Here is a 23,392-nt window from a genome sequence, read left to right as displayed (position 1 = left end):
GAAAATTCTGGCAAAGATTTATCTAATTATTCTGAAATGCATTTTCCATTTCATAATGCTATTTAAGATTAGCATATGGAGTTCTAGAAAGAAACCAGAACATCGATTATGCACATGTTAATCTATTCATGCATAACAAGACACTCCAAGTTATTGCATGTAGAATATATGACTAAAATTTCAATTCACAATTCTTAAATGTGGAAAATATGATAAATTTTAAAAACACAAATGTATTCTCTGGTATGCCATGTTCTGGTTTATGGAGTTTAAGTGATGTACAGAAGAAGTAGCAGTAAAGTGAATTAAAACACTTTATGGCCCTTTTCCACAGGTATATCTGGCTGGTTCCAAATCCACCATTCAGTAGCATGCTGTAAATGAGAATGATATGCTAAAACGAACAACTAGCTAGGTTTATAAACCATGCGACAGTAGATACTTTAAATATAGAGTGATACACTGCCATGTAACACCTGAAGAACAGAACAGCTTATTGAGCTATGCCATCTTCTCACAGAACAGACATCTACAGATCATTTCAAACTTTGGGGAAAATGAAATAAGAAGGATACACAACTTGTTCATCTAATGTCAGCAAAGGTTTTGTCTATGGAAGCCAAAATTCCTTTTTGGTTTGGCTGGCAGTAGGAACTTGAGTTGATAAACTGGCTGTCGTCTGAGACATTTTTGTGTGTTTGGCATTGAATGTTTGGTGAGTATATAATGAACACAAAGAATTATTTTATCAAGGCGTTTTATGAGATCTGTGCAATTCAAAGTACCATCCTGATGGCTTGAAAGTGATTTGATAACATGGGTTAGGAACTGCCAATGGTTGCGACACTGATACTTCACCACATTGAGATTGCTGTCTTAATGTTTTCACTTGCACAAAAATTCATTTTGTCTAAGATTAGGTAGTATGCAATGCATATTTCTCCATCTGGATTGGCTTTCTTTATATGCAGTGGACAGAAACATGGTAGGTGTAATTCATATAACTGGCTTTTAACACTAGGATGTGATAAAACTGATTTTTTCTCTTGACTGACCATAAAAGGAAACCCAGAACGATGCCCACTGACTTGTAAGCAAATATGGGTGGATGATGGGGTACCATTCCTAGGTACAGTTGTGCATCATCATGACAACTGGTGCTCACGAGCTAAAACATTGACATGGGGGTATGCAAAATAAGAATTGCATCTGTTTTAGCAGTGATAAAAATAAGGATGAGGACCTCCAGAAGACACTTTTAAGCTGTTGGCATTGTGACAGACTAACTGGCTCCAAACAGCATAAATGGGCCAAACAGAGCTCACATGCTTTGATTGTCCTCACATGTCATCTGCCATAGATCTGTGTAACTCAATACAGCAATATGGAGCTCTTGATCACGTGTTGATTAGCTATGCACATTTTCCTTGCACTGGTACAGTAACTGCCGTGGTTAAGCAATCTTCATGTTATTTACAAAGATCCGTGTTAAACCTGATCTGTATCACAGATTGCTGGTCACATTCTGCATTGGTCAATTTCAGTGCGCAGCAAGGTCTCACAAATATGCAACACGTAACAAGCTATTCTGAGGTTGAAAAGAATTAAGGATGCTGCCTGCATCCCTAGTTGAGTTGAGTTCAGGAGCTCTCAATTAAGACTAGCTTATGGCTGTATACACTGAACACCCCAGCAAAGCAGCTCTTGCCTGGTGAGGTATGCCCATTGCTAGATGGATCATTTAAATCATGACAAACTTTGCAGTAAATTGATATTCAGAGGTATACTTCACAATAGAAGATATCCTTTCTCCTCATTGAACAAATCTAACAGAAATTACATATTAGTAACATAAATATTATTGGAAGAACCTATCCAGAGCAGCAATACAATCAAAAAATTATACACACATATTAGTATAGTCATCCAGTTATGTCTTTGTTTTAATGATTTTTTTTAAACATTTGTATCATCAGACAAAACATTTAGGTCATGAGAAAATATTTATTTCCAACAGCATGGATTTTGAAAGTTATTGGAAGAAGGCATGTTCAATGCTATGATTTTTCTGATGCTGGGGCAGTTGAAACAGTGTGTAGTAGTGCATATATTAACCAGTTACTTCAAGGAAATGGCAAAAAGACATAGTGAAATAGGAAGTGAGTACAAACATTCAAGGCAGTAAAAATGCAGAATACTGACACATGGCTGAAAAATGTACTTTTGTAATGCTCTTTTAGTATCACACAAAACTAGCAACTCACTTTAAAACATTCTTTGTCAGCAACCATACTTGTGACCGTATGAAATTATTAAATTTAATACAGTCTTTCAGCTGGAAGAGATAATAAGATCTAACGCTCATATCAAATGCTTGATTTTGTTAGCTTTGTTAATTAAGATAGTTTCAAGGTACTGCACCGGTATCACATAAAGTTTTTTTTTTTTTTTTTTTTTTTTTAATTGACTTGTACAGAAACATGCAAGTAGTAATGCATGAGGGTTTCATATATTTGATTATAATTTGATAGACTATTGATAGAGCACACCAAGCTTTTTTTTTTTGTTACATTTTATGCTGAACTGTTCCATTTCCACACCTACCAATTGCTATTACAGTTCTCATGGCTTATCAAGATAAGCCAGATAGTGGAGAAAGTAAAAATGTCTTTACTTAGAACATATATTAATGAAAAAAAATCTCTTATAGATAGATATCTATCTACATATAATTAAGATTACATGGCATTTTTATCAGCATGAAATGTAAAAAAAAAAAGTCCCCCAAACATCCTAAAATAGTAGGAAAACACAGTTTACTAGCATAATAAATTCTTATGCCAGTTTTGTAATAAGGCTTCAGTTTTCCTGATGAATGGGACTACATTTTTAAGTAGGTTTCTGTATACATTTTGTTATTATAAGTGTTTTATGTCACAATATACTTTTAATAAAATAAAAACTCTTGTGCTGTAATTAAAGATAGCTAGTTACCATTTAGACAAATACAGCCTTTTAGAGAGTAGGCTGTGTCTAAAGTATAAGAAGTAGAATTAAGGTGCTTCCATATTTTTGCTTTCATTCTTAAAAAGTACCACACATAAACAAAAGCTGCAATAATTGCTTGTGGACATGCTTTTCTTTGGCTTTTACCACATTTTCAATAGCATGTGATCCCCCATTGGTGAATTTTATATTAATTACTTACTTGATTTCATAAAAATTGTATTGTAAAACTTAATGAAACAAAATGTTGGATGTATTTCCTTTGTCACAGCTACACTTTTTCTCTTCCTTTCAGAATTTTGATTTGCATCAAGCAATAACTGCAAGCAACAATAAATTTAAAGCTAGATTTTTGCATGTTGTAAACTGGATAGGACCAGGAGTTACTGACAAAACCAGCTGGTCATGCAAGTTTAGCAAATTTTCTGTATTCCAACGCATTGCCATCTAATCTGTCCTGTTTCCCCTGACACATACTAACACAATGAAGCTGGACAATGGTTGAACAGCAAGTGCATGTGATAGAAGCACATATTTATCCATGAGGGACTAGAAAAGCAGGGCCTTTTTCTTCAGGTCATTCCGCTTCCAAAGTGCCAGACGATCAAATTCCTCAATGCTCATTTTGAAGACTTCCTGGAACTCTTCAGGGGACAAATGCCTCTTGAAAATGAAAATAAAAAAGTATCATTAAGCTCTTCTGTACACAGGCACATTTCTGCCCTTCCTAAGCTTTAAAACACACCACAAAATAATTCATTTGTATTTACATTTAAATTCCCAAATTCTGGAAGAAAACACATCAAAACCAAACCAGCTTACAACAGCTGGGCAGTGAAATTGTTAGCACTAGCAACTTTTGAAAAAACAAATCTTTTCAATATAGTTCCAACTGAGTGGAAGCTACAGTCTTCAGGAAAAAGATGTATTTATATACGGTGCACGATGACAGAGCATACTGAGACAAATTTAAGCGACTCCTGGACTTTAAAGAAACTAATAACAATGTAATTTCAGAGTTGGATTTGTTTTGCCTTGGTCTTTAATGAGAGCTATGGACATCACACTGGTTCATTAATAGCAGCCTTGTAACAAAGGAGAGAGCACACTGCTAAATTCTTAAATCCAGAATGTGATTATCCACGGGGATAGACTTGTACCAGGAGCCCAAGTTGGATAAAGCTTTTTTTAAATGCCAAGAACTATGCTTTTATTTGATGTTTTCATATATGAGACAAACACAAAAAGGGTAGAATAACAACTTTAAGAATTGGAACTAGGTAGGATAATGAATGTATACAAAGTTTGCCTAACAGTTACTAGTATACCTGCAGAAAATGCTGAAAAGATAAATGTGTGAATTAGAAATGAAAAGCATACAAAATTCTTTTGATAACTGTGGGCTAACTTTTATTCAAGCATTTTAGTACTATCAATCAAGGTCCTGTTTCCATTGTCTTAAGCATACACCGTCTAAAAGGGACAGATTAACTGCAATGAAAATTACAAATTTATTATTTATTTTTTTTAACACATCCTCTCATTTTCCACAAGACTTTCCTTGAAACCTTTCTGCTATTATCCAAAATTCTGGCAGGGACCACGCTAACGTGCCCTAATAATGCCACAATGGTTTATCTGACTATGGTGGACATGACCTCACTGGCCCTATCTTACACAGCTATTTTTTTTTGACAAATTTGAAAGCAAAATTTTGATTTCCACTTATTAACGTTGAATTTCTCTTTTTAATGTAAATTACACATGGAAAATTTATGAATTTGTTTGCAAAGTATGACTAATTACCTTGAATGGTCATTGTGGGCCCTTATGGTTTCCTAAAAAAGGACAGGCTTTCTATTTTTTTTGCCTTGAGATTCCACATTTTCAAATCAACACTGACTAAGAGTTTGGAAGTGAGCCTTCATTCTTCATTTGACCAATGATAGCAACCCAACATAAGCACTACGCATAGCATGGAACAAATACGCCATGCATATTTGGCAGAGGAGATCCTGTTTCACATGGAAATAAGCAACATCTGACAATGTATTTTAGAAAAAATCTCTCACTGACAGAATTTAATTCTACTGTGTTTGGAAAGAAAAAGAAACTTCTGCCTCCACTAACTTTGTTGTATTTTTCTGGTAACCTAGTGGATAAACTATAGCAAGCTTAACTTATTTTCTCAAAGTAAGGAACATGTCTATGAGCTGTGGGGTTGAAAAAAAAGTTTGGATGAGCATAAGGTATCATAGTTTGTTTTATCTTGCTGTAGTGGGTTTACGTGGCAAGGTTTTGGTAGCAGGGAGCCATAGGGGTGGTTTCTGTGAGAAAGATCTAGAAGCTGCCCCATGTTTGGGAAGGGCCCCATTGTTTTCCAGATCCGAGCCAATAAGCGATGTTGTTTTGCGCCTCTGTGAGAGCATATTTAAGACAGGGAAAAAACGCTGCGCCACACAGCAGCCGGGAGAGTCAAGGGAGTGAGAGAACAGCCTTGCACCAAGGTCAGTGTAGAAGGAGGGGGAGAGGTGCTCCAGGCGCCGGAGCAGAAGTCCCCTGCGGCCTGTGGTGAGGACCATGGTGAAGCAGGATGTCCCCCTGCAGCCCATGGAGTACCACGGTGGAGCAGGGTTCCACGCTGCAGCCCGTGGAGGAGACCACGGTGGAGCAGGTGGCCCTGCACCGACGGAGGCTGCCGCCTGTGGAAGACCCCTGCCGGAGCAGATTCCGGGCCGGACCTGTAGCCCGTGGAGAGGAGCCCACGCAGGAGCAGGTGACCTGGCAGGAGCTGCTGCCCGTAGGGGAGCCAGGTTGGAGCAGTTTTCTCCTGAGGGATGGACCCCGTGGTACGGACCCATATCTGGAGCAGTTCTGGAAGAGCTGCTGCCTGTGAGAAGCCCACGCCGGATCAGTTCATCAGGGACTGCATCCCGTGGGTGGGACCCCACAGCACAGGGGACAAGAGTGACCGAGAAGGAGCGGCAGAGAAGAAGTGCTGTAGACTGACCATAACCCCCATTCCCCGTTCCCCTGCGCCGCTCGGGGGGAGGAGGTGGAAGAGGGTGGATGGGGGGGGGAAGGTGCTTTTGTTTTTTTTTTTCCTTTGTTTTCTCACTTCTCTCGCTTGTTAGTTGTAGGCAATAAATCTTACTATCTCCTTATGCCGAGTCTGTTTTGCCCGTTACAATAATTATTGCGTGATTTTCTCGTCCTTATCTCAATCCTTGAGCCCTTTTCACATATTTTCTCCCCATTCCTCTTTGAGGAGGGGGAGTGAGAGAGCGGCTGTGGTGGAGCTCGGCTGCCCACTCGAGCGGAACCACGACACTTGCTTCTAGACTGTGGGCAACTCTTGAGATGTCAGCTCAAGAGAAATCAGTGACAAACTGTAGTTCATATTCCAAAAGAAAATCAGAAAGCTTGTACCTTGCAGGTAAATCCAGTGACCATTATTCAAAACCATAGTAAACTATGATTTTAAAAAGAATAATTGCTCCTTTTTTTTTTTTTTTTTTTTTTCCTGAATTATGTTATAAGATTTTTTCCTAGGAATTGCTATAGTCTCATCAGATCTATTTCAACACTGAAAGAAAAACTGTAAGTGCTACATCAGGCCACAGGTCCTTTCTGCAAGGTGCTGAATACTTGCTACAGCTCACTACCACAAGAAGCTTGCCACCAACCTCAAAAAAAAAAAAGCTCTGCAATTCCTCCTTTCCTCTCCAAGGCAGAACTTTCACATTTATCATTTTGCTCTGCCCTCAGAGTTAATGAGCTTTGAGTCCACATGCATCTATCCAAGCCAATAAAAATTAGATATGCTCTCTACTCCTGCTTATATGCAGATGACATCACTTTCATTCCTTGCATGCACTAATTTTCTAATTCTACTAAAGTTTGGTTTTATACCAGCAACTTTTTTTTTTTTTTTCCTCATAGAAGTCCTCAGTTGGTGCAGCCTGCTCCAAAAGCAGCTGAGAGTTTCCAGTCCAAGAATACCAACTAATAGCAGAGATTGAGATGGGGAAAGGATGAGCTCTCTTATTTTTACCTCCCACTCTACTAAGCAGTTACTTTTTGCTTCTAAGTCTCCTCTATATACTGTACCTCATGTCAAGGACTAAGCTACCAGACTGCAATATCAGCAAAGTTTTTTACACTATTAATGCAATACCCACACTCAAACTTAATTCTAGTAGGAGGTAAAATTAATTCTAGTAGAAAGGAAAACTTCCTCTTTGGTTTGAACCCTCTCTGAGGACAGCCATCTATGCCCAGTGTCGCATGATTCCCACTGTTCTTCCTGCATTTCAGAAATTTTCACCATCCCTTTTTTAAGCATCATGGGCTTTGGGACCAACCCTAGCAGCAGCGATGATTACAGTTCTGTCTGCAGATTTTGGAATAACCCTTGATCCCTGAAAGATGTTGTCAAACTGGTGACATTTCAGATAAAAGCAACAAATATAATCATGGGTTGCAGAGTTTGATTTATGAGGAAAGACTAAAAGGCCTAAGTATGTAAAATTGTAGCCAAATGATGACTAAGGGAAAATATGGTAAATGTCTACAAATACTTGAAGGGTCTAAACGCCATGGGAATAGGCCAGTGTGGGAAGCTTATGTTCATACTTTTCTTTATATGTGTGATGTTAAATTTTGTCTGCACTGTTGTTGGACTTTCTTAAACCTTATAGCTTTCAGACCTAAAGCTCTTCCCAAAGGCAGAGAAAATAGACTGCTAAGAAATATTAGACTGATTTTTCTTAGGTATTTGAATATTAATTTGTATTAGCTGAAATGCTCTCATGCAGAAACATTGCCTTTTCTCATTAGTCAAACAAAAGAAGGGAAATTGAAAATTATTCATAGGGAATAGGGCAGGATATTCATCTTGAGGTATGAGATAAAATACGTATGAGGCCAAGAATGTGATTTCAGATTTGTTTTTTACTTTTTATTTTTTATGATTGGATAAGCTTAAAATATCCAGCTATGTTAATGCTGCATAATTGGGTCATTAAATGAAAAGCCCAAGTTATAAGCAGAAGTAACTTTTTTTTTTTTTTTTTTTTTTTTTTTTTGGCCTTGTTTACAAAGGAAGTCTGGGTGTTTTACAGTATGCCAGGAACCACTTCCTAACTCCCTTTGTGACAATTTGGACGCATTCAGACAGCTTAATCCAATCTACTTCTCTGCTCTGCTTCAATGGCAAAGTTGTACACAGTGCTGACACTGAGGAGAGGTACACAGGACAAGGCTAAGGCCCCTGTCTGAACACATCCTAACTGGCTGTATTTAGATTAGCTTAGTTTGGAAGCTGCATAGTGATGTTAACATGATGCTGCCTGAAAGCCTTTGTAAAAGATAATGTAAATAACTTAAATATGGTTCTTCACTGAAATGGCTGCTAACCTGGAGCCATTGGATGGTTGCAACATTCAACATTTTGGATATATTTAAATGTTATCACACTGGAAAAGACTACTGCATCACATTGTTTCAATAAAATCATATTAATCGGAGCCTTATAAAGTCAATAGCGTTCAGTCTTTTCTTCTGGACAACAGTTTGTGTCAGTTTGCATGGGAAAAGAGAAAAAGACAGTGAGATTCAAGTTCAGCAAAGTGCTGTATCTATAATTCCTCATTTGCGTGTTATCTGAAATATGGCACAGTGCTGCCTGAAAAGGGTAACCATGCCTTTGCTGTAATCATGTAGCTAGCTCTCCTAAAACATAGAATTAAATGCAAAAAGAATTTAAATGCAAATGCTTTAATGATATGATATACAGAACTAGAGGGCTGAGCTAAATCTCTCTACTGCATTGCAACCACTAAAATGGAAAATCCTCATGTTCAACTAAGCATGATCATTAAGATGAGCAGTATAGATATGTGCTCAATTTTAATTTCCCAGAAGAAAAGTAATCAGTTGCACATTTTAACTCAGAAAGAAGTGATGCTTTTTGCTGTAAATTAACGAGGCTTGTTTCTGTTTTTCTGTGGCACGCTAAAAAGCCACTAATCATTCTACATGTAAATAGAGTTATAATGTTTATTTAATTCAATGAGATTTCTTTTGCACAAGAATAATCGTGCTTTTAATGTAATTCAGAGATCTTCAAAACTAATACTTAGGAACATGGCATTAGTGTGAATAAGTCACAGTAAGGAAAAATTGCAATTAACTTACAGCTGTACCGTAGTAAGCAGGTCATGCTACATAACTGCATTTATTCTGTGTCAGTAATTGGATGGGAGTCCTGAAGTGAAAACTTGCTGATGTAGGAAATTCAGAGGATATCATACTTCCTCATAAGTCAATACTGAACCAATGAACCAACACAGAGGATGGCAGGAGTTGATGAGTTGAAGATAAGAAAAATCAAAGTCCTAATTCCTAGGGGTTATTTAAAACATCTGGCTTGTTTCTCTTTTTGTTTTTGTTATCTTATGTACACAGGAAACTGCAGCTAAGTATTATATTGCCTTTGCTACTGTGCACTCTGTTGTATAGAATGTAATTTTAAATAGTTGTCCAATTAAATTAATTTTTGTTCAGAGTCCTTGTAATACTTCCAACTTATGCTCCACAAAATCTAGAAGTAAAAGCTATAGGATCTTTACCGGAGTCTTGAAAATGCAAAATACTCAAACTAAACTTGAATTTATCCAAAAAATTAACCATGGGTATGCATACATGTAAGTAAACAAATTTTAGTTCTTTAGGGTAATGCAGAGACTGTACTGATGGGATATAATCTTACTTCCTATATTAAAATTTAGGATGCTAGACGTATCTTAACTGAATAGATTTGGAATAAAAATAGCCTGTTCCTTTCTCCCTTCTTCTGCTCCTGTCCCCCTCCTGTCCTGCAATTCCCTTCTCCCATTTCTCTAGAATTTTGACCAAATGTCACTTTCAGATGCCCAAACATATGTTTTTGGAAAAAAATCTCTTTGATGTACTGAATTTTAAATCCTTATTTTGCAGCATCAAGATGAACACTCCTCTGCATTCTTTCTGTTGCACTGCAGGGGCTCAGAAGGCTTTTCAGAGGCTTCTTCTAAGTCTACTGCATGGCTCATTACAAAGCTATAATTAGCCATGTGCCATGTTCCCAAGGGAATATTGAATGTTATCCTCATCTACCAAGTAATTAAGCTTCATGCCTAATAAATATTTTAAACTATTAAGTAATTATATGATAGGGGAAAGGAAAGTTAAGAAATGGCAGGAGTTGCTACCTCATGAACTTTAAAAGTATGAAGAGAGAACTGGGGCAACTCCATTTATAAGGGCCTTGTTTACAAAGGAATATATATATATAATATATATATATATATAATTTATATATAATATATATATATAATTTATATATTTATAAGGTAGGAAGTGCTGCAATTGCGGTTTTGCTAGAACATGACACTTAGTCACAAAACTGACTAGTTGGGGCACTTTGTGCAATCAAGTGTTTGCAGGAGGTGTATACCCCCTTTTCTTCTCTGCTTCCACATTGCAATGTGGGTCCCCAGGAAGGCTCCCAGAAAGACCAGTACAACAGAAGCAGTAAGAAAGGGAGTTTGAAACCCCTATCACTTGCCAATGTAATCCCTAGCATCCATACAATGCTCCTGGATCTGTGAATATATGTCATTTAGTATCTCACAGTATCATGAAACTCCACAGAGAATCTGCATTCCACTGAACAGCACTACTATGGGGTACTTACAGTTCAACCTGTCATGAAAGAAGGCATATACAAAATATTCTGTAGTAGTACAGTACATTCAATATTTTCCCTGTTTGAGTAATTATGCAAGAAGCTGAAAAGATACAAGTATTTCAATCAGTGATATCAATACATTCCCTACAAAGTGGTGTAAGAAGAACATCTCTAAGGATAACTTATCCCATCATTCTGTCATTCAACCAAATGAGCTTTTATATACTGCCATTTATGTAAGTAATTGCCTTCAACTTACTGCCGATAAGGATACCATTAAGAAAATGATTCATAAATAAAATTAAAACTATGAATCCATAGTAAATTAAGAAAATATATAGAAGATCTTGAGTTTCAAAAATTTAAGACATGTAAGTGCAGTTTTCTTAGAAGAGGGAGACATAGATGATTATTAAACTGGAAAATCCAATAAAGGTATTTACTGTGTATTCATGGATACTAGTGCTAACACTTGCTTGGATATTTGTCGCAGACTCACACCTGGGGCTCAGAGGTTTGGTTTCTGGTGATCTATCTGTGGTCTTTGGGCCTTATCCAAAAAAAGTACACTGAAGTCAACATGAAACTTTCCACATACACTTGCTTTAGGTTCAAAATACCTTGCTCCTAAAGCAGATTTTCCAGTTTTCCTTAATTTGGGTTTTCGTATATCCACAATACTCATTCTCCACATCTGATCCCTCTTCAGTTCTACACTGGTTCCACTCTGGTAGGAATTAGCTCTATTACATATCATGTCATTTCTAATGTGTGCTTTTGTTTTGCAATGGCTCCTTTCATAAGGACTTTGAAAATTGATATAGACATCCAGCACTGATCACAACACAAGCATATGCTTAGAATAAGAAACACAACATGAATGTTTTGCAAGTTAAACAGTGTGAAGTTCCACTAAAGTCAGTGAACTGCACTTTTTCATGCCAGGTTATGAGCTTCATTGTGAAGTGAACTTAAAATTCAAATTTAGCTTCAAACTACAAACTGCTCTTCCCCATGTTAAAACACATAACATTCCACTTTTGCCTTGATTTTTCCCATCCAAGCTCTAGAGGAGGTGGCACATACAACGTTACTTGTATGAATGACATCTACAAGCTGGGGCTGTTATAAATTCAAACTGAATTACTGGAATCCATTCCTAAAATGGTTGCAGCCCAAATGGCTTGAACCCAGGGCAATTGTTGAATAAAAACTAGTGGAAAAAATCTCATCCTTAAAACAGATCCAGACAAGCAGTTTCAGGAGGAAAAGCATGTTTGAATTAATGTTAGTGCTCTGTTCAAACAAGACCGCACCCATGTTTAAATCTCTGATTTCTGTTTACAAGAGAACAAGGTGGCAGATGAAGGTTTGCTACTTGACATTCCAGAATATTTTTTTCCTTAGTAATTGTTTCAGTTAAGCAAAGAATGAACAGGCTCAAACAGAAGTGGAATAATATATTTTCTACTGTATCGGATGGGCATGAATGAATAATGCTTTTAACTCTGACATTCAAAAGAAAAGGCTAGAGAAACTCAGATGCATCAAGATAAGAAAATCAAAAGAAAAAAATAAATGATGTTTTCTAAATGGACTTTCCAAAAAAGACTCTAACTATGTTGACTTTCAAAACTACCAGCCTGTGACCAGGAAAGAAATATTATCCTCTGTGATAAAAGCAACTTCCGGAGAAAAATAAATAAATCTATGTGGTTGCGCATGAGCCATACTCAAAAACAGACGAGCAATATCCAGTGTAAGCTAAAAATATCAAGCACATTCTTTTAGGAGCCCAAGGAAAAAACTGTAAAAGGTATTCAAGTGCTTAAAAGTGGCACAAATATTTTCAAAAGTGTCCATAGGCCTAGCTTCTGTTGGAGAAAATACAGACCACATGGAACACTACTCAGAAAAGAGCAGGTAAAGAATGTGCTTATTTATACCATCCAAAGGTGATGTCTTAGCCCCAGAACATCAATATTTAACCCTCTGCATAATAAAATGAACCTTTTGATAAAATGTTCCAAATGCACCAAAGTATTTATTTTTTCAATGCTATTGCAGCAAAAGTAACCTAGAATCCTATTTTGTGATTAGATTACTTTACATTAAGGCCTTGTCTCCACAGAACATATCATGATAAGCAAATTAAGGAGCTATGGAGGTCTTCAGAGTGGGGCTGACTTTTAATCACATCACTCAGGGCCTTGTCCAGATGAATTCTAAATGCTGCTTCCGCCTCATGGGTAACCGCTGTTCCAGAGCTTTACTCTCCGAGTGAGGAGCTTCTTCCTTATATTTAATTGTAACTGGCCTTCCTGCAACTCATAACTGCTGCCTCTCAACCCTTCAGAGCCTACATCTGAAATGGGCATGTTTTCTCTATAACCCCTTTACTGCCAAATTGTGCTGATGACTCACGTTCAGCTTATCATCAGGACCCTTCTGCAGAGCTGCTCCCCATCTTATGTTTCTGAATGGTGTTTCTGAATGGTCACAAGAGCCAGAATTGTGGTTTATCTTTGTGGCACTTCATGAGGTCACTATTGACCCACTCCTCTGTCCTCTCCAGGCCTCTTTGAATGAAAGTGCTGCTCTGTAGAGTATCAACTACTCTCCTTCCAGTCTGTGTTATCTGCAAACATGGTGAGGGTGCAATTCCTTTTCTTCACCCACATTGTATAAACCAGTCCCGTGTTACTGTTTATATCACCTAAATTAACTTGTTCTTCAACATTTCCCCTTATAACTGCTTGTGGGAATGCTGTTGCATTCACCTAACATTAGAATAAAAAGCAGCGTGGTAAAGAGAAACTTCTTAAAAAATCCTGGGCCAAATCCTTATCTTTTGTAAATTTCTCACATTTCTAATCAGCTTATATCAGAAGATCCAGGCTATTCATTCAAAATCAGAGTGCTGGTAATATATTTAAAAATCAGCATGTCATTTATTATAACTAGTTCTCAGTGCTGTGTGTATTAGCTCACTGTTGGCATAAGCATCTCCTCTAGGAGCACAAAGAACTGAACTACTTCTGCCTCACTGCTGAGTTAGAACAATCAAACAAAAACATGCCGAGTGTTTCTACGTTTACACATATGTGGTTTTGAAGAAAGAATTCCTATTATTTTAAAGGATTTATTACCAGTTGAGCCCTCCTAATCTCCAGATGCCTCTTAGGCTTAGAAAAATATGCATTTTTAGAAGGAAAAAAAAATATTATTTATAAGCCTTGAAACAGATTTCTTATGCAACAAGTAATCTAAAAAATACTCACAAGGGGAGCAAAGATAGGCAAACACTACCAAACATTAAAACCCCACCCTCCTGCAATCCTTGACCATTAGCAGAAACTTTCATGGCTGCCTCCCTTAATCTGACTCAAGGAGCTAATACCTTTTATGTGAGTTCACTTTTCATGATAAGAACATTCTCTACAGGAAACTTTCCTTGTAATAAGGAATCAGAGAACAGTGCCTTCTCCATGACATCTATGCTGGATCATTCAAAGTTCATAACAAACCCTGTTTCACAAAGAGGAGTTTGCTTCTAGTCAACTTGCAAGGGCTTTTAAAGAAATCTAGCTCATGCAGATATACTGATCTTACTGCGACTAAGCAGACCAGGAAATCAGAGATATGATGTGTAAGAGATTTTAACTGCCTTAGGACAAGGCAAGATCACTTTCAAGTTTGACAGTTAATTGAAACCAATGATTTTAACATTTCCTTTCTCCAACACCACATCTATCCTCCTGTCCCTACCCATCACACCTAGGAGCTAGTTTACATTTGCAGTGGTGAGAACAAGGTAAGACTTTAGCCTGAGAAACTGATGGTAATAAAGCTATAATATTAGAACATTGACTCTGAAAATATTTTCTGAGATAAACCACTCTACAGTTTGGATAATACACAGGCTTAGCAGTGCTATCATCCTCACCATTTCTGCAGGCAAAATACAGCCCCTTCCAGAGTGAATTGGCTTTGCAGGATGAAAACAGAAGGTGGCAGCCCATTCTGCTTGGAGGGAGCACTTGCCTCCTGGAGATTTGTGAGCATTGAATCACACTTTTTAGAGAAAGTGAAACATAGCTTAAAAAAAGGTTAGAAATCTAACCTTACTGCTTACTTCCAGTATTCACAGCGTTGCCTCCAATATCTTAAGGATATCAAAAAATGCTAAATGGGTCCTCTACTAATGGACTGTGTATATATGTGTGCATGTGTGTCTAATCTCTGTCTGTTCCTGTGGAAACTTATAAACCCACGTACTCTTGGGCTGATGAAGTCCTGGGTCTTGCCCAACCTTGAAATCCACTGAATGTACAAGTCAGCAAACAAGTTACAATCTTCTTCTTCTGCCACAAGAGGAAATAATGACAAACTGCTTTTCTACCCAAAGCTACCTATTTCCAGCAATCCTTTAACACAAAAGAGTGGGACAGAGAAGAGAAGAGGCTGGCAAGTGAAGGCAACAGTTTAATCCTGTCACTCAACTCTGCATATGGTTTGAATGCATAGATGAACTGCTGTCTCTGTTTTTCCAGTAGTTATAATCCTTTTAAAATGTTGCTAATTTAATTGTTAAAAAAAAAACAAACAAAACACACCTACCAATCCCTAATATATGTAAGATGGTCTACAAAAGGGTCATTTGTAGACACACATGTTTAACATAGTGCAACAATCAGCAGATCGGTCTGGTCCCCTTATCGCTTTTCTGCTGCAGGTTTGAAGCAGACCTTGTTTATTGTTCTTTTGCAAACCTCTGTGAGATCTTTGAAGTGGTTGTGCTTCTTGAGCCATCAGGCACAGAGCTGCACCTGGGGTGAAGCAGACTGAGCAACTCTAATGTTAAACAAACAGCAGTCGCAGCTGAGGAGAGTGTATGAGTTATTGATAATGGCAGTCAGGATGTGCATGATCCATCCAAAGCAAACTATATGTTGTCTTAAAAAAGCAAGCTGGAGCTGCATTTGGTATTCAGACAAGCCTGATGTCTTTAAACAAAGATGCAATTTTTAAAAATACACAAACATATATATGTGTACATAAAAGAATCCTTTATAAGATGTGTCCAGATGAGTATCCTCCCAACTCCCTGCTCCTTCTTCTGGATTCATTATGCTTTTTATTATGGATCTCATACCTTGCTATATATCAGGCTTAAAACAGAACACTTTTGAGGCTGTCTTATCCTTACAATCAAATCCATACCATTTGTGGGGTAATCAAGCAACAAGCACATTGAACTACTTAAGGAATGTACAGCATTTCCAAAATATACAGTATGTTTAAGAATTCTATATATGATTTTGTTTTTGTTTGCTTTATGATATTTCTTCATTTCTTATAAAGTTATCATGTTAATAATACTATAAATTTATTTAAATATAAAACTTCCCCAAAGTCCAACATTGTTAATCACATATTTATTGTTGAAATCTCTCTTATTAATAATAATTAAAACAAAGGTACAAAAGCTTAATAATTTATTCAGTCCTGTCATTACTCAGGCAAAAAAATTAACTTTGTGAATTTTGCCTGAACATAACTTCAGGATTTGGCCTTTGGAAACAAAGCTCCCCTCTATAATATCTGCATTTCTCCAGCTACATTACTACTCATTGAGAGAGGTGGGTGCTACTGCAAACTTATAGTACATTCTCATGTGATCATAGACCATACAGCCAAAAGGGGATGCTGAATGAGATAACAGACCTGTAACATAGTTCCATACATTAGAAGGATAATTGGAGCTTTTCTCTTTATTTTGTAATTCTTAGGTTATTCTAGGAGAGTTTATTTTTTTAAATATGATCTGCAACGAATGAGTTTCTATCTACCCAGTTTTTATTCCCAATACCCTGTAAAATCATCTAATACTAAAGGGTTTAATTGCTGTCTTTGTGAAACACCATTCTATCACACATTTTGGGGGTTTTGGGCTACTCCACTTCAGTTAAATTGCCTATGTAATATAATATATATATATATATATTATATAATATAATATATATATATTAATATATATATATAATATATATATATATATATATATATATAGTATGTACAATTGCCTTGGGACTGGTACTATTTAATATATTTTTCAATGACATAGACGGTGGGATTGAGTGCACCCTCAGCAAGTTTGTCGATGACACCAAGTTGAGTGGTGCAGTTGATACAACAGAAGGAAGGGATGTCATCCAAAGGCACCCGGGCACCAAAAGGGACATGGACAATCTTGAGAAGTGGGCCCACATGAAATGAGGTTCGATAAATTCAAGTGCAAGGTGCTGCACCTTGGCTGGGGCATTTCAGACATGAGTACAGACTAGAAGAAGAACTAATTGAGAACAGCCCTGCTGAGAAGGAATTGGTGAGGACTTTCATCTGGTGGATGAAAAGCTTGAAATGAGCCAGCAGTGTGCACTTGCAGAAGGCCAACTGCATCCTGGGCTGCATAAAGGGAGAAGTGGCCAGCAGGTGGAGGGAGGGGATTGTGCCCCTTTGCTCTGCCCTTGTGAGACCCCACTTGGAGTACCGCATCCAGGTCTGGGGCCCCCAGCACAAGAAGGATGTGGACCCATTAAAGTGGGTTCAGAGGAGGGCCATGAAGAAGATCAGAGGGCTGGAGCACCTCTCCTATGAAGAAAGGCTGAGAGAGCTGGGGATGTTCGGCCAGGAGCAGAGAAGGCTCTGGGAAAACCTCACTGCAGCCTCTCAATACTTAAAGGAGGCTTATAAAAAAGATGGAGAGCAACTTTTTGCTCAGTCAGATAATGACAGGACAAGGGGGAATGGTTTTAAACTAAAAAAGGAAAGATTTAGATTAGAGGTTAGGAGGAAATTCTTCACTCATTGGAACAACTTGCCCAGAGCTGTGGATGCACCATCCCTGGAGGTGTTCAAGACCGGGTTGGATGAGGCCCTGGGGAACCTGATCTAGTGGGTTGCATCCCTGCCTATGGCAGGGGGTTGGAATTAGATGGTCTTTAAGGTTTCTTCCAACGCAAACCTTTGATTCTGTGATATACTGGTGTTTTCAAATAAAATATTATATATAGTGTTATTTTGCTCGTTTCATTGCTGTTACTTAACTTGGGCTTAGGAATACATCAGATGGTAAACAGACAGGACAAAGACTTGCAAAGCCATCAAGCACATATCATTCCTACCTCCAGTCTGGTCCTGTCCACATCCTTAGGCAATTTGACACGAACTCTGTTTGTTACAATAAGGGTTTCATAAGGATAAATCTGTTAAAAAGACAAGAACATATGAACTCCAGCCAAATCTGATTCTGATTTGTGGAAATGACAGTGTGGGGAACTTACTAATATTAATGGTACATACTTGCATCCTTATTTGACAAATATTTCACTGGGACAAAATTGACAAAATAAAATAAATAAAAAAAAAAGAAGCACATGTAACCTTGCTAGGAAGTGCTGAATCTGATTGTTCTTCCAGTGTTGGAAAAGCCCTTCTTACCTTGTATTCTGCAAGAGAATGAGAATAGGTTCACAGTTTAGAATTTATAGGCTGCTTTTGAAGTCACCATTATGAACATATAGGTACATTAGTAATTTGTTATCCTACTACATTTCTCTTACAGTTTTCAATAGTTGTTGGATAACTGCATGCATTGTAAGCATTTGACCCCAATGGTCTCAATGCCTAAAACACTGAAGCAACAGTCCTTGAAATCAAAGGTTTATTACAGAAACTCCATCTCTTGATACCCCGTGAATATGGCAAAATTGGGAATTTCTCTTTATAAGAGGCTTTTGTGCAGAGTTAAGTCAGACTGTCATCCAAAAGTCCCGCCCATATTGTTCTTTACTGTAAACAGTTAAAATATATGGATTATTACAGGCATGTCATTTTGTGAACATACACAAAAATCATTAAGTTAATACAGTGTTCCAAGATGCCAACACCCTGCTCTTGGACTGACTGCAGTGGAAATAATGACAGCAATTGTTTTATTTTTTGGGGGAGTAGGGTGGGGTGCTCCTGCATCTAAATTAACACAAAAGTATTCTAGCTAGGCCAGTGTTGATAGATATGACTGCAGTATGCTCATCTATTCTCATATACATCAATGATTAAATGCTACTAAGACATCCAGCATGTTTCCATAGAAATATTTTTTTTTTATGGTCAAAAAATTAAAATCAAAGATAAGTCTACTTTTCAAAATTTACACTCTCCATTACTCAGACAAATATTTTTATCAACACAGAGGCATGAAGTGTAGCATTGGAGTAAGATTCTTTAAAAAACAAGATTAAGTGTCTTGGAAAAAAACACCCTACTCTTCCCCATCAGAAGATGCATGTTCCTAAATTGCTCATCGCTTTTGAAAATTCTAACCCAATTTCCATATTAAGCATACAGTCCACTTAAACTGTAATAAAATAAATTAATGTAATGTAATTCTGCTTTTTGAATGCTGTACATCTTAGCCCTACTGTAGGACTAACAAGAAGCACAATGAACTTTATCTTTTTATCAGATACGGCTCAAAGAGTAATTAGCTTAAGTTTCTTCCTCTCTTTGACATGAGAACACCACCTGTTAAGCAAAGAGAATCATGGAGGCTGTTGCCATATATTCAGAATACTGGGATAAACTCAACATTGTTACATCACTTTGTGATGCAGGTGTCAGGCCTTTGTATTCAGTCAGATAAAAAGAAGATTCTCTGTGATGAACACGATACTGAGCTAGCTAGCTATCACTATCACATGAACCATGGGATGATATCAGAATAGTAACCCTTCTGGCAAGAAGTTAACAAACATCCTCAAAGGAAGAAAACATGAAGCGGAGTGGAAATGCTACTGCAATATACCTTTCATCCCCCAGCTTGCCTCCTGGTCTGTTTCGTATTGGCCCATATTTTCAGGCTAAAAGAGAAGAAAAAATGCAATGTAACAGCAAAATACACCATAAACCAACCCACACCACTCTGTGAACAATCAAAATATAGATCCTTATGAGACAGAAAGAGAGCAACATTTTTATTAGAAATTGACCTAATTGCTCTAAATGGGTATGCAGAGCACTCACAACACCCTTCAATCTACAGGAGCAAAGAAGGAGCTTTTCTTGTAGAAGTGGATGGAGTGTCAATAAGTGTACATCAAACTCTGAGGTAGTGCGGGTGCAGTGTACTGTCTACACTGTGAATTTCCATGGACCAATGAAAGATGGTGCTTGGGTGTCATCCAGGGAAGCAACTGCAAAGTCTTATCAGCCCATCTCACCCCTAAATCCTGTGGGTGTTTTTAAGCTCTGATTCTTAGCAATTTCCAATCAGGTTGAAAGGTGTCAGAAAGCCACCAGCCACTGTCATTTGAAGACCTGACATGAAGGTAAGCCTCCAATGCCTTTCCCTGCAATGCAGCGTTGTTATGACAGTCATCCCAGGAGACCTGATCACTTATGCTGCACTGAAACCTGTGTGTCTTATTCTGTTTTCTGCTTCACAACTGCAGATGCCACTAAGATCAGGGAGAACTGTCCATACGTGTCATAGCTTTGCTTGATCTATTGTCTTTTTCTTTGCTGGAAAATGCTATGACGATGACAGTTATTACAGGAGAAAGGCATTATTATTTTTTTTTCCACTAGCATATACACCATGTGCATATCCAGGCTCAGAACAAACAGCAAGGCTCCTTATTGTTTGTTTTTGTTTTATTGCATTATGCACCAATGGGATAGTCGATTAAAAACAACATACCAAAAAAGCTGGTATGAATCTTCAGTCTAAACAGAGCACTTTCATTCTGAGAAGAATTTGATATAAAGGATTTGATCATTTTCAACTTTCCTGAAATTTTCAGAGATGAGGTTGCACCCCTTATATGGGACAAATGCTGCCATCTGCTGCTTTCCTATCACATTACATGACTTAAACCTGCAAAAGTACAGCAAACACTGCATCTATACTTTCTGATGGCTTTGTTTCCTCAACAGTGCAGAGGTTGTGAGCAAGTTGATCTTTTGCTTGGTCCAGGTTACTGGTAACAGTTATTCTGAAAAGTCAGAAAAAAAGCTATTGACTCTGAAATGGGGACAGGTTTATCCAAACATTTTCAAATTCATAAATCTAATTTCGTTGTGTTGCCATTGGTTTCTTTAGAGAGGAATTCAAGCAGTCAGGTATTTGAAATATCACAGGCACAATTAGTCTTGTAATATTAACTCAAAAGGATGGACAGTAACTACAGAAAAATCAGTTCAGCTGCTCTCTTACAATTACTTTCTTGTAGCTCCTACTAATAACCTATTTAACTCATCACTGGAGAAGTTTAGGCCTGCTTATATACTTATGAAGCTTTCATATCTTTGTTTGGAGAAAAGAGGGAATTTGAATGAGGTCTTATCCATATAATTTAGACACAAATCAATCTTCAAAATGCAAGTGTATCTACGTATTCCCAATTTATCACCATTAACCATACTGTGTTTTTACCAAAAAATTTGAGACATGAACTGAGAAGACAAAATATCGAATGCCAGAGAGAGAGAGACCACAGTATCAGTGATGGACTTTTCCTGAGGAATTACAAAAAGATACATAATAAAGAATTAGAAAATGAACTCCTAGTCTTAATCTGATCATAATTTTGTTATGTATTTTGCTTTCTAGGTTGCTTCCTACCGTTCTCTCTGCCTTGCTCCCTCCTGCCTTATATAATGACTACATGTATATATATACACATACCAAGAAGGAAAAAAAAAAAAAAATAAAGTGGTTTAAGAAATGCAAAGGTTATGGGCTGCTCCACCTTTGCTCTAAGATCATTCCTTGCCTAATGAAAGGTTTAACCCATCCCATCATTAATTCAAGTTATACTGTGGTCTGTTAATATATGCAGCTTGTACATTTTGGACCTTGGTCCAAAGAAGAAGAATCAAGATTCCCAATGCTCATGCCACACCCAATCAAAACGAAAAGACTCAGTCTTACTCCTGCAGGCAGACAAACTGTAACCCTCATAAGGTATGAATCTGTCAGGCAGGGCTCATAGCCAAAAAACTGTGAAGTGTTACTGCTGTGTATATTTTTAACTAGTTGCCTATTTATGAAACGCAATTACATGGAGAATGCGTTTCAATGTATACCTACCTGATGCAAGCCGTTCCTTCCATAACCAGGTAGAGAAGCAGATTTAGAATATGGAAATCCTATAAAAGATGTGATATATATATCATGATAATATTTTTTGTAAAGTCCTTTACAACTTAGTAGAACACAGAAATCAGGACAACAGCCAGAAACAGCAATTGCAAGGTAACTATGTATATTGTATTCATAGGATAAAATATAACTGAGTACTACTCATTTTAGAAGGATTAGTATCTTATCACTTAAGAGCAAACAATCAAACAAACAAACAAAAAAAAACAGTCATTTTGAGTTCTTTAAAACTTACACTGCTTCAAGTGGAAAAAAAAAAACAAACGTAAATGAAAGTATGGCAATGGAAAAAGGAAATAAGTGAGAGCATAAATACTGAATAGAAAGGTTCTGCATAGATTAAATTCACAAAGTGAAGTTACCAGTAACAGAGTAGATCTAATATGGTGAAAAAAACTTTTAATATCTAGGCTAATAAGAAAGTTTGGGTGTTCTCTTTGTTGGTAAATGGACAAAAAGTGTTTTAGACTAGTTTGGTTTATAAAAATAATGCTGCATAGAAGTGGCAAGTTGAATCAGTTTAAATTCAACAGAAGATGAAGGAATGTGTCTGTAGTAAACGCTACTGATTTCAGTACAAGAAACTGATAAACTGAGGCAAAGAGTTAAGAGAAGTCACTTAGCTCAAAGAACTGAATGTACAAGTGTTCTTTCTGACAAAAATGCTAGCAATTTGTATCCAAAGGGGAATAAAGGAAGGGAATTCAGACCCAACTGGATTAATAAGTACCCTAAGGAGATTATTAGGAATAACCACATAGAAAGAAAAAACAAAAGATGGATCAGCAAAGAGCTCACAGTGTGCTGAGATAAAGTGAGAACTGCCAGGAGTCAAGCTGAGTTAAACATTGAAAATTATATTAAAACAAATAGCAAAAGGTTCTGCAGCTACACAAACAAAAAGAGAACAAGAAAAGAAGAAATGGGATCACTGGGAGTTATGCTGTGTCAGTACGCAAGATGAAACCTAGGTAGGACTCCAAGACTAAAGGATTATTTCACCTCAGCTTTTAGGAACAAATTTAGAGTATGGAGCAATGATAGAAAAAGCTAATACAATAAGGGTATGCAAATGAATCACAATTGTGACAGAAACATAATTCAAAGCACTCTGTACTTAAACAAGGGAGCCAATAAGCTCACAAAAGATTGGAAGTCCAATTGCTTATATCATTGGAGAACAGCAATTGCAGTTTTTGTGTTTGAGAAGGGAAAAAGGTAGTCAGGACTTTTTTGACAGAAAATCAATTATATTCATGTAGATTTTGATTGGTTTAACATAAAAGTTAGAGACAGCATCATAGTTCCGTGGTTGTTTTATTTGCTAAGAGAAACAACTTCCACGCAAAATAAATTTTATTGGATCTCATCTAATAAAATATCATCAAAATGTTCCATATGTTGCCAAAGATGAAATTAAAGCTTCT

General features: G+C 37.2%; 1 protein-coding gene across 20 annotated transcripts in view; it reads right to left on the bottom strand.

Annotated features, from left to right (window-relative positions):
• Positions 1 to 3,531: 3,531 nt before the first annotated feature.
• ABLIM2 (actin binding LIM protein family member 2) overlaps positions 3,532 to 23,392 on the bottom strand; it is a 147,666-nt gene continuing 127,805 nt past the window's right edge. For all 20 annotated transcript variants that reach the window (XM_084517056.1, XM_084517052.1, XM_084517043.1 and 17 more), the window contains 5 exons: positions 21,894 to 21,952; positions 19,608 to 19,662; positions 18,185 to 18,249; positions 17,926 to 18,006; positions 3,532 to 3,669 (listed from right to left, as the gene is read on the bottom strand). In XM_084517056.1, the coding sequence (XP_084373182.1) occupies positions 3,556 to 3,669; positions 17,926 to 18,006; positions 18,185 to 18,249; positions 19,608 to 19,662; positions 21,894 to 21,952 (374 nt within the window). In that variant the 3' untranslated portion in view covers positions 3,532 to 3,555. The remainder of the gene's footprint in view (positions 3,670 to 17,925; positions 18,007 to 18,184; positions 18,250 to 19,607; positions 19,663 to 21,893; positions 21,953 to 23,392) is intronic.

The sequence above is a fragment of the Aythya ferina genome (genome assembly GCF_964211825.1).
Source record: "Aythya ferina genome assembly, chromosome: 4".
In the NCBI taxonomy this organism is placed as follows: Eukaryota; Metazoa; Chordata; class Aves; order Anseriformes; family Anatidae; genus Aythya; species Aythya ferina.
Note: the sequence above shows the minus strand (reverse complement) of the source record. Positions and strands in the feature narration are given on the sequence as shown.